This window comes from Cyprinus carpio, chromosome B3 (genome assembly GCF_018340385.1).
Source record: "Cyprinus carpio isolate SPL01 chromosome B3, ASM1834038v1, whole genome shotgun sequence".
In the NCBI taxonomy this organism is placed as follows: Eukaryota; Metazoa; Chordata; class Actinopteri; order Cypriniformes; family Cyprinidae; genus Cyprinus; species Cyprinus carpio.
In genome coordinates, this window is record NC_056599.1 from 16,156,130 (window position 1) to 16,167,434 (window position 11,305).

The following is an 11,305-nucleotide window of genomic DNA, read 5'->3' on the forward strand; positions in this document are numbered from 1 at the left end:
AAGCGCTTCAAAGGGGAGCTGTAACATAGCCACATATTTATAGCCTACTAAAATATTGTCTATTCCAACCGAATATACTATATAGGTCTACTATATACTATAGGCCTACTTGTGTTTTATTACAGTGATAATTAATACATTACAAAAACATTGTAAAAATAAAAAAATTAGGCTAACTTATAAAGGAAAAAAGTCATCCCACTCCTCTACGTCTTTTACTATCATTGCTTGGATTACAGCGTCACGCGCCTTCTTTCTGAATGTGATTTATCTCCAATCCCTCAGTGAAGAAAAATCACAATAAAAAAGGCGCGTGAGGAAGGGGCGGAATATTTGGCAAATTACGCTACAGCGCCTATATCACATTGACTCCATTGTTAAAAAGGCCCAACAAAGGTTGTACTTCCTTCGCCAGCTGAGGAAGTTTAACCTGCCACAGGAGCTGCTGAAACAGTTCTACTCAGCCTTCACTGAGTCTGTCCTGTGTACTTCAATAACTGTGTGGTTTGGTTCAGCTACAAAATCAGACATCAGAAGACTACAGAGAACGGTTCGGACTGCTGAAATAATTATTGGTGCTCCCCTGCCCACCCTTCAAGAACTGTATACATCCAGAGTGAGGAAAAGGGCTCAGAAAATCATTCTGGATCCCTCATATCCAAGTTACCCCCCTTTTTGAACTTTTGCCATCTGGCCGGCACTTCAGAGCCACAAATACCAGGACAGCCAGGCACAAGAACAGTTTCTTCCCCCAGGCAATCTACCTAATGAACAGTTAAATGTTCCCCACTTATGCAAATATGTGCAATATTCTTATATTTTTTTGTTACCCCTTCATCCAAGTACATCTCTGCATCTTACTATATTCTAATCCATTGTCATCTATAGCAGAACTGTTCATACAATTTATTTATTTGCAATTTGTTTTTTTGTTTTTTGTTGTTGTTGTCTGTGTGTACTGGAAGCTTATGTCACTCAAACAAATTCCTTGTATGCGTAAGCATACTTGGCAATAAAGCTCTTTCTGATTCTTATTCTATATTTCTGCACTGATTGGCTTTTAACTGTGAGCAGACAGAGTGTCAATCAATCCATTGGAAAAGACACTGAAAATAAATGAAAAAAAAAAAGGTTTTCCTAACAAGCAACTATATATATTTTTTAAATAAGCTAAAAGAATGCAACCCGCGACTCGGGATTTTTTCACGCAACTTTACAAAAAAAAGAAGACCAAAGTCGCGTATAATTCGCGGACTTGGCAACGCTCCTTTCCCACGTACTTCCAGACCGGAAGTGTTAGCTTTAGCCGTTACGCTTTTTCGGCTAATGGTTGCAGGCTGACCTTCTAGTGGCTTTGGCTGTGTGGAATACATTCAAGACGGAGGGCGGCTAATATTCACAGCACTTTCGACTCAAGGCAGTTTCTCACAGGGCACAAAGCTTCTGGGCTTACCCGTATATTCTTAATAAATAACGTTAAACAGCGGCGATATTCTCGCCAACGGACCCGCTAATCCTCACGCATACTTTCTGCCGCGGTGTTTTTTTTTTGTAGTCAAGCGCTCAGGAATCCTCATCACACATGAGCCGATAAGAGTTCGCGACGCGCTCGGTTCTGCACGCAAATGAGACGTCGCTGTGTTCTTTCTACGTCTTCACGCAACGCTACATTTGTGTTGTCGCGAATTCCATCCGGTCTGTAAAACAAACTGAAGTGCCGGTGCGTTTATGTTAACTGTTACTCGGTCGAGGGGGCGAACCGGTCTCGGCTGCTCTCCCTTTGTTTGGGCCCAGGGCTCGGCTGAATCCACTGGAGCTCCGTCTCAAACGTCTCATTCGACCGCCAGCGCTATTTTAGGATGGCTCCACAGAAGCACGGATCTGGTGGAAACGGGTTTTATGCCAACAGCGGCGCGAGCAAAGCGGCTAACGGAGGAGCGCACGTATCGTCCGGTGTTGTGATGACTTCAGTCAAGCGACCCAAGATGGAGCAGGTCCAAGCCGACCACGAACTCTTCCTGCAGGCCTTCGAGAGTAAGTCGCTTGTGAATCCAGCTTTATTAATACATATATCTTTCGAGCATACTTAACAGTATCTGATTGCTTTACCACTCTTAGTCTTAGCTTGAGGGCTAAACAACAATGCTAGCCGGGAAATCGTGTCCAGTAGTTCGCTAAATGCTTTAATAAGCCAGATAATTCACGTTAAAAGTCGTTATGTCATGGTTTGTTCACAGTAGAGGGATTTAGACACGCATTCGTTGTCTAGGCCACATCCTATATGAAAATTAGACACGTGCATCAAGTGATGGCACGTGCTTTATGGTGCTTTTATGTGTTTTAAAATGACATTGGGGATTACTGTCGTAAAAGAGCAATGGGCAACAGTTAGGAACAACACAAAACCCCACTTGCAGTTTCTCTACACTAGCTGAGACTTGCCAAACTGCCTCCTTGATCCTTGTGCAAGAGTGACATTTGTGCAAAAATAGGGTTCATTTTTGTAGGTGCTGGCATGATACAAATGTGGTAGTTTCTATGGTTATTTACGTGGCATGAGTCTAAGTCTGGTAACACCGGTGCACATGATACCTCTGCATTTCTGTTCACAGAACCAACTCAAATATACCGATTTCTTCGCACGAGGAATCTTATAGCAGTAAGTAGACCATAAATCATGACGAAATGACATGCCATTCTCATTTAGACGTGAACTTTAGTGGAAACCTGGTGAGATACCTGTACATGTCTGCCATAACAATATACTTGATTGGTTGATCTTGTATATTTTTCTGTTCTTTTAGCCAATCTTCCTGCACAGATCTCTTACATACATGTCCCACAGAAACTCAAGAACGAGTTCAAAAAGGTAAAGCCATTGCATGCATCTAATGTCTTAATCTCTTTGTTTGTCAAAAAGCCACACCTTCCATTTCCTCGTGCAGGCCTCATAGTGAGAAAAATTTGCATGTTGACAAATGCACTGCAACTGACTGATGTACTTCAGATGTAGTTCGATAAATTGAAATAAGTTTCACATCCCAACGATTTACCGAATGTTTGTTGGCGTCTGTTATTTCAGAAAATGCTTTAGCATGAATGACCTGCTGTTCAAAGTAGAGAAGTCGAAAGTGGATCAGGAATCTCACAAGTAAGATGTTCTTGATCTAGATTTGTTTCGCTCGCTCATTTTCTGAACGTGACTGCAGAAGTTTGAACTCCAGTTTTGTCTTGCAGCATGGCGTCAAACCTGCAGCTCACTTTTACTGGATTCTTTCATAAAACTGGTAAGCTAACATTAGGTTTATGTGCACTCTTGTTAGCGTACACGCACTTAATGTGCTCTGATTGCTTGGCGATCCTGATTTGTTGTTCAATGTATCAGAGAAGCCATTGCAGAACTCGGAGAACGAAGAAAACTCGGTGTCTGTGGAAGTGCTACTTGTCAAGGTCTGCCACAAGAAGAGAAAGGTAAAACTTTGTCATAAAAATTCATAGCGAAAATATTTCAGGCTGATGATACAAGGGGCAACGTTTTGAGCAATTTTGCTTGAGCACTTTCCCATTGAGAACAGATAATACATTTCTATCTGGATATTTTAGATTGGTCGTGGGCCCTCTCTCTCACCTGGTTGCCCGATGATTGCTTAAAAAGTTGCCCTGTGTATCATCAGCCCTACATTGACCTTTTTCCTCCACAAAACAAGCTTCCTCAATCAAAAAAACTCGTCCTTGTCTTGATACAGTATACGTGGCCATATCTGTCTGTACTGTAGGTTAATTTTTAATTGGTGTTTATGCTTGCCAACTTGCACAACTGAAAACTCAATGAAATCGCTTGACAGGCACAGTTTTGAGTCTTGTGTTGACATGTCTGTGTGAAGAGCATTTGATTGCACTTAATTAAAAAGCATAGTGCAACATGAGTCAAGATTTTTGGTCCCAGAAGAGAAAAGGTCAAGTCACACATACTGTTAATGGGCGAAATCCAGTCATTTCAGTAGGAATCCATGCAAACTGGAATTTTGTGTGGTGGGGGAGAGGTTTCCCCTCATAGATTTTGCAGTGGGTTTAAGTTGATCACACACATTCACCACACTTATGCTGCTTGGTTTGAAACTCTGCGCTGTAGACAATGAACAGTAGACACTTTTTTTTTTTTTTTTTTTTTTTTTTTTTTTTTTTTTGCCCCCAAATTGACAGAAATTTCACTAATGTGACTACCTAAGGGCTAAAAGTTTTACATTTGTGAACATCAGTCAACTTTTAGTAGTACACTACAATATATATGGCTTCTAATCTAACAGGCGCTTTGAACTCATGTTTCTTTTCTGTTTTTCTAGGATGTAAGTTGTCCAGTAAAGCAAGTGCCTACAGGTAAAAAGCAGGTGCCTCTGAACCCTGACAGCAGTCAGACCAAGCATGGAGCTTTCCCCACTCTGATCGTGCCCAGCCAAGAGTTTGAACCCAGTAACAGCCACATGGTGAAGTCCTACTCCCTTCTGTTCAGAGTGTCTCGTCCAGGGGGGAGAGAGCACAACGGCATGACCACCAGAGATACCAGTATGAGCTTCAGAGATTCTAAAATAGCTTATGATAGTCTTGCACCTCAAAGCGAGTGTCACATTTTGATGAGGCCATTTTACCAAGAATGAGTTTTCTTCTCAGATGTTATGGAAGAGCTGTCTAACAGGAAGAGGAGATACTGCTCTAATCAGGATGATGGAGAAACTACATTTGTGGCGCAAATGACAGTTTTTGATAAAAATAGGTAGATGTTCTATGATAAATTGCTTGTTCTTGTAGTGTTCAGTTGCTTTTTGTTTCTTGCCTGGTTTAAGACTGTGATTTTTTTTGTGTTCTTTCAACAGACGACTCCAGCTTTTGGATGGGGAGTATGAAGTCTCCATGCAGGAGATAGAGGAGAGTCCTGTTGGCAAGAAAAGGGCGACGTGGGAAACCATACTAGATGGAAAGGTCAGTTGCAGGCGTTGTGTTTTATTAGTCTGCATGTGGCTGTTCAAGATGTTTGTATGTCGTTAAGTGGTTTTTGGACTTTTATTTGGGATCTTTACCCTGTGTTTCAGTGGCTTCCACCCTTCGAGACCTTTTCTCAGGGACCCACGCTGCAGTTCACTTTGCGATGGACCAATGACACGGCTGACAGGGGAACAGCACCAGTGGCCAAACCGCTTGCCACACGCAATTCTGAATCCAGCACAGTAGACAGCAGCAAGCCTAGCAATGTGAAGCCGCCACAGGCAGTCGGTAAGATCACAAGTTCTGGTTAGTGATTACAAGTGAAGATCACTAACTTTTTGTTCTTTAAAGCATAATTTGTGTGCGGTACTGAGGATAATGGTCCTAACAGTGACGTTTTATTGATTGCAGCTGTTAATGAATCAGTTGGCGCTGATCTACCAGTAAGAAGAGAACAAACTCATGTCGAACCTCGTCAGAAACTACGTGTGTATTATCAGGTGAGTAATTACAAATGACAGAGTGGGGTCTATATACAATGAATAAACTCCATGAAATTAGTCCCAATGTTGGAAAAGGAATTTTCGATCAATTTTCTAACCGATGGGACCAGATTGTTTATACCTGCTGTAGAATTGGTCATTCCAGGATGACACACAAGTTTTTAATACTAGGGGGAGATCCTCCGTGTTCTGTCTGCCGATTATATTTTTTTATTAAGTTTTTTTTATTAGGTTTTTCTTTTTTTATTGGTAGTGGTATATCTAGGCTGTATAGTGTTTTGAATAAATTTATTAATAAAACATGATAAAATTCAGCCATAATATTTCTTGCCATGAAAATAGCCACAGAAGCTGGAATGGCATTAAACACAAACAAACAAATTATCAGGTGAGTAACATACGTCTGCAAATTTATCTGATGATACCAAACCACACCGTACACACAACACAGCACTTATCAGGGATCCCAGGCCTTTATATTGCCTGTCAAAAGGGCAGGGAGTTTCCTGTAATTCTCTACATATTTCCACTGTAGATTCTGTTGTATCCTATCACCATGAGAGTGCTGGAGTCCATAAGTCCTGCCTTGACATTTTGCTCTGACCCATTGTTGGTCTTGTATGGTGGGCTGCTGTGTGGTCATGGTCTCTTGTGTCTCTTTGTAGTTCCTGTATAACAATAACGCTCGGCAGCAGACGGAGGCCAGAGATGACCTGCACTGTCCCTGGTGCACGTTGAACTGCCGTAAGCTCTACAGCCTCCTCAAGCACCTCAAGCTCTCCCACAGCCGCTTCATCTTCAACTATGTGGTAAGAAATATCTCAAGGTTATGAAACGGTCACCAGACCACATGGATTACACTTTTTGTGGGAATTGATCTGTGAATGCCTTTTAGTTGAGCTGGGTTACACATTCATAACCTTTGAAAAAATTACTAAATATTAGTGTTTAAATACTTAGCAGCTTAAATACAGCCCATGTTTGGTAGAAATGTTTATAGTGATGAAGTAATTTTTATCTCACGCAGCCTCATCCTAAAGGAGCCAGGATAGATGTGTCGATTAATGAATGCTATGACGGCTCTTATGTGGGCAACCCTCAGGACATCCACTGCCAGCCTGGCTTTGCCTTCAGCCGTAACGGCCCAGTGAAGAGGACTCCAGTTACACACCTTCTTGTCTGCAGGTCTGTGTGGGTTGAAAGTGAAAGAGAGACTGAGAGTATCCAAATTCAAAAATGGTTGCATCGGAGTAAAGAGTTCCATGTTTTTTTTTTGTTTTTTTGTGGTTACACTCTCTCTCTCTCTCTCTCTCTCTCTCTCTCTATATATGTGTATATGTATATATATGTATATATGTATATATATATATGTATATGTATATGTGTGTGTGTATGTATGTGTCTGTGTATATAGTAATAATATAATTTAATCAGAAAGTGTGTTGGAAATTGCTTTGCCATAATTTCCCCCATTAACTAGTCAGTTATTTTATTTGGACGTTAACCAAAACAGATTGTTCATAAGAAATTAATGATGCACCTGGCATCAGTGTTAAAACAGCTGCTTTATACAACACATGAGTTAAAAAAAAGTCAGAACAGTAGTGCATTATGAATATCAATGGATGGGCTGCATTTGAGGTGAGATGTAAATTGATAAATATGTGCACCAATTCCACACTGACTACCTTTCAAACGTTTGAAGTCTGTATACATTTCTACAGTACATACCGTCATGCCACCCGGGCCTATCACAGACCTTGCATCCATTTCTTTGCATCTGGTGTTAAAACGCAATGTTTCGGTTTTCTCAGGCCCAAGCGCTCAAAGCCTAGCCTCTCCGAGTTCCTGGAGCCAGAGGATGGAGAACAGGAGCAGCAGCGGACATACATCAGCGGCCACAACCGCCTGTACTTCCACAGTGACAGCTGCACGCCACTTAGACCACAGGAAATGGATGTGGACAGTGAGGACGAGAGGGACCCAGCATGGCTCAGAGAGAAGACCGTTATGGTGAGGAAGATGTCATAAGATCATTAACCCTTTGATTCTGTTAACACTGAAGATCCAGGGTAGCATTCACTAGGTCAGATTGACTCTAGATGACAAATCAAAACTCAAGACAGATGGTGCGCCATTTGTGGCTCAAGCTGGGCTCACACTGTGCGTTTTTTTTATTTTTTTATTTTTTTTTTTTTTTATATAATGTCTTTTAGGATTGTACGAACATGATGATCATGTCACACTGTGGGCTCTCAGTCGTCATTAATGTCATCTGGAGTTCTACATTATCAACTCATACACATTCAGTGACTGCCAGCTGCATTGCACGTGAAGCTGTAATGTTGGCTTTCATTAAAAGTATATGAATGGCGGCAATACCGGTGTATTTAAGAAGAATAGTGTAAGCAGCACTACACACCCCACATGAAAACAACAGCGCAACTGGTGTTTATCATAGCAAAGGCAATGTATCAGATGAATTCCGTGAGTGGAGGACGGGTGCGCCGGAGTTTATGCTGTAAGAAGAAATTTCTATCATTAATTCTGATCATGGCTTGTCTTGAAAAATGAAGACAGTTTGATGTTCGTCGTAGGAGAAGTCACACTGCAGGAATGTGCGCCTAATCTTCTGACACTGCCAGAATTTCGTCGTAGGTAAAATTTTATCGCAATGCCCATTAATCGGCTGTCGGTGAACATGTCAAACCAGCAATCGAAGACTACAGATTTCAGTATAGGATCATAGGAATCTTTTAGGATTTCCAAAATTTGTCTCAGACGACCAAATCGTGGCCAAAATTGCACAGTGTGAGCCGGGCTTTAGTCTGTGTGAGACTGAATATGATATGCTTCCACTGACACTACATGTTCAAATCACATCTGAGGAGGGATGTTACAGCATATCTGGCATTAAGTTGCATTAAATCAATGTTAAAAGTATAATGGGTGGATTTTTATCAGCATAATTGCTTTGTTGTTCGGCTACTGTAGGTTTATAGTAGAGATGCACTGAATTTTCGGCCACCAAAAATTATCAGCAGAAAATATGAGCCAAAAATAAAATGTGTATGTGTGTGTATATGGTGCGGCGTGCACAGGTTTCACTCTCCTCTAGCGGCAGTCACTGCATGGTGTGACGCTCCACTCAATATTCCGCTCTATGAATGTGCATTTTGCTCGTCTACCGATCATGCTCACCGGAAAAGCAAAGATGGCTCAAATAACGTGCAGACAGGAAATTTCTATGTATTATGTTACTTGTTGCTGTTTGCAGTAGCGCTGCTGTGATGTAACATGCTGCACTGGGCAACACTAGTGAAATGATGCTACCCTGATCTGCTTCCCACTGTGCTCTGATAACAATAGCTTTATAGAACTATATATTATTCAAATAATTAGTTAAAAAAAACTTAAATCTGATTCTGTTGCATAGAACTAAATAAAAATATATTGATATTTAATAAATTTTCTAATTTTATTGTTATTTTCAGTAAAAGTGTGGTTATTTTATTGGCTTGTGATTTTAAAAGTATATAAGTTAAATGAAAAAGTCTTACAAAATTACTTTATATTATTCAATAAAATAAATAATTATTACAAAGCAGTTTCGGTTTCTGTTTTCGGCCAAGTGCATCCAGAATTTTCATTTCGGTGCATCCCTAGTTTATAGCACCCTCTAAATCTGAAATTGCAAACACGTTTTATTTAGTATTTACCATTTTAAGTGACTATCTTATCTACCCCTTAGCAAATCGATGAATTCACGGATGTCAATGAGGGAGAGAAAGAGGTCATGAAATTGTGGAACCTTCATGTAATGAAAAATGGGTATGTTTTTTTTCACTTCTACTTCACCCCGGTTCTTTCTGTTTAAAGTTTGCTGTATTGAATCAAACCTCTCCTGTTAAACGCAATCCTTGTTCTGTATATTACAGTGGCCTGGATACTCTCCTCGTATCACCTTACATGTTACGTGAGTTTATCTCTCAGAGCTTGATCACATTTCTGCCAGTAATTCGCCTCTTTCTTTCCTTGCAGATTCATAGCTGACAACCAAATGAATCAGGCCTGCTTGTTGTTTGTGGAGCAGCACATCACCACCATCATCGAGAAGAATCTTTGCCAGAACATTCTGCTCCATCTGGTTAGCATGCACGACTTTGGTTTAGTAAATACAGCGACCATAGATAAGGCCATGGCTCACCTGAAACCGCACAAAGACGGCCAGGAGCAATCCAAAACACAAGACGATGCTGATGGTGGATCCAGCTGCGATGGTGAAGCCAGTGTATCAAGTTTAGTCAACACCCAGAATCACTGAAACCTCCTCCTCACACTCTGCATTGAATTGAGTGTCAGCAGGCATCCCAGAGCCACAAGTTCTGCTCACTCACAGGGTTCAAGCTGATGTCGAGTTAGCAGCGGGTTATGTGGTTTGACGGCCACATACTCTGCAGATCATGATTTTGGCCTGATGTCATCAGAGTTCAAAGCAACTCTTTACTAGGTTCAAATTACTTGAAGATGCCATTAGTCTTTATGATGGACTGTACAAGCAGGTCAGATTTTTCTCTTCCCACACAACCCTGTGGCTCTAGTAAATTGTTCTGCAAACTTGTTTAAGGTGCCCGTTTTTAAAAGGACTATGAAAATATATTTTTTTTTAATATATTTTGAAAATCAATAGATGGAAATGGCTCCTACAAACTAGCTTTTACTGCATATTTTTCACAGGGGTTGATAAACTCATTCTGCAAACTTTAACTTTTTTTTGCTTGTGTATGGCTTCATTTCTTTATTTTTTTTTATTATTTTTTTTTCTCCAGTTTTTCAGCATTTCAGTTTGTGCCATTCCAAGTTTTTTTTCTTTCTTTCTTCATGGTGACTTAGTATCCACTTTAATGTTGCACCACACTTCAAGACTTCAACTGAGCCTTAATTGGACTGACCTTGCAACACAAGCATATAGGTACAGGGTACTACAACCGGTGGATTGCAGAAATGTTTACACTTGCCTTACCCATGAATACATGGACTCTAAGCAGGGTTTGACCTTTTGGTCTAAATCAGTGCGAAAATTAATTAATTTAGTCTTGTTTGAATAATTTCAAACTGTGTCCGGTTCCGTACATTAGTTTTATCACAGTGCATCTGCTCTGGTGTCCATCAATTTATCTCGTTTCCACTTGTCTTTCACGGTGGCCATTTGTTTGATTTTCAGGTGTTTCTGAGGAAACCTGTTGTAACGTGTACATAGGTTTAGTGATATAACATGATGGCTTTGTTGAATGGGACTGCATTCCAGAAGGAATATTATTTTAGACCAAAGTGAAATTGCTATAATGTTTGTCTAGTTGGTTTCAAATCAGAAATGTAAGTCTTTATAGTTGTTTTTTTTTTTGTTGTTGTTGTTGTTGTATGCATCTGTTTTAAAAGAAAGGGATCTGTTTGTGAATCATTACTGCTTTATTTCGCTACAACTGTGCACTGGGTTAAAAAATATTTTTGGTCAATATTGGTGATCAATTACTTAACTGGCTGAAGCCATTGTGTAATTGTTTTGTGTAACACTCTCAGTACAGCAACGATTACACTCGATGTGGATTACTGATATAAAGTAATGTCAAAAAAGATACTTATCTTCAATAAGAACATTATGAAACCTGTTTGAGTTTCTGAATTATGCTGAAACGTGCTTGAGGTTGCTCTTTATTTAAAATAAAGATTTTTTTGTTTTACAATTGATACCTCACAAGTTGATGAGTATATTTCATGTTTTTCTTTTGAGTAAACATTTACAAAAAAAAAAAAAGAAATCA

General features: G+C 40.1%; 1 protein-coding gene across 2 annotated transcripts; it reads left to right on the forward strand.

The window, feature by feature from the left end:
- The first annotated feature begins 1,287 nt into the window (after positions 1–1,287).
- LOC109081966 (polycomb protein suz12-A-like) lies at positions 1,288–11,231 on the forward strand. Of its 2 annotated transcripts, none has more exons than XM_042719926.1 (16): positions 1,288–2,034; positions 2,613–2,659; positions 2,805–2,869; positions 3,083–3,151; positions 3,238–3,287; positions 3,386–3,471; positions 4,344–4,563; positions 4,669–4,771; positions 4,872–4,977; positions 5,088–5,268; positions 5,392–5,480; positions 6,149–6,292; positions 6,511–6,668; positions 7,298–7,496; positions 9,235–9,314; positions 9,422–11,231. In XM_042719926.1, the coding sequence occupies exons 1-16, from the start codon at positions 1,860–1,862 to the stop codon at positions 9,534–9,536; spliced, it is 1,887 nt and encodes a 628-aa protein (XP_042575860.1). In that variant the 5' UTR covers positions 1,288–1,859; the 3' UTR covers positions 9,537–11,231. The 2 variants fall into 2 exon arrangements, with proteins under 2 accessions (XP_042575860.1, XP_042575859.1); XM_042719925.1 differs by having other exon boundaries at positions 9,525–11,231.
- Positions 11,232–11,305: the final 74 nt, after the last annotated feature.

Coding starts and splice junctions, on each gene's coding strand:
- LOC109081966 (XM_042719925.1), top strand. CDS start 1,860: ATGGCTCCACAGAAGCACGGATCTGGTGGAAACGGGTTTTATGCCAAC. Junction 3,288..3,385: donor TGGATTCTTTCATAAAACTG/GTAAGCTAACAT, acceptor TCAATGTATCAG/AGAAGCCATTGCAGAACTCG. Junction 6,293..6,510: donor GCTTCATCTTCAACTATGTG/GTAAGAAATATC, acceptor TATCTCACGCAG/CCTCATCCTAAAGGAGCCAG.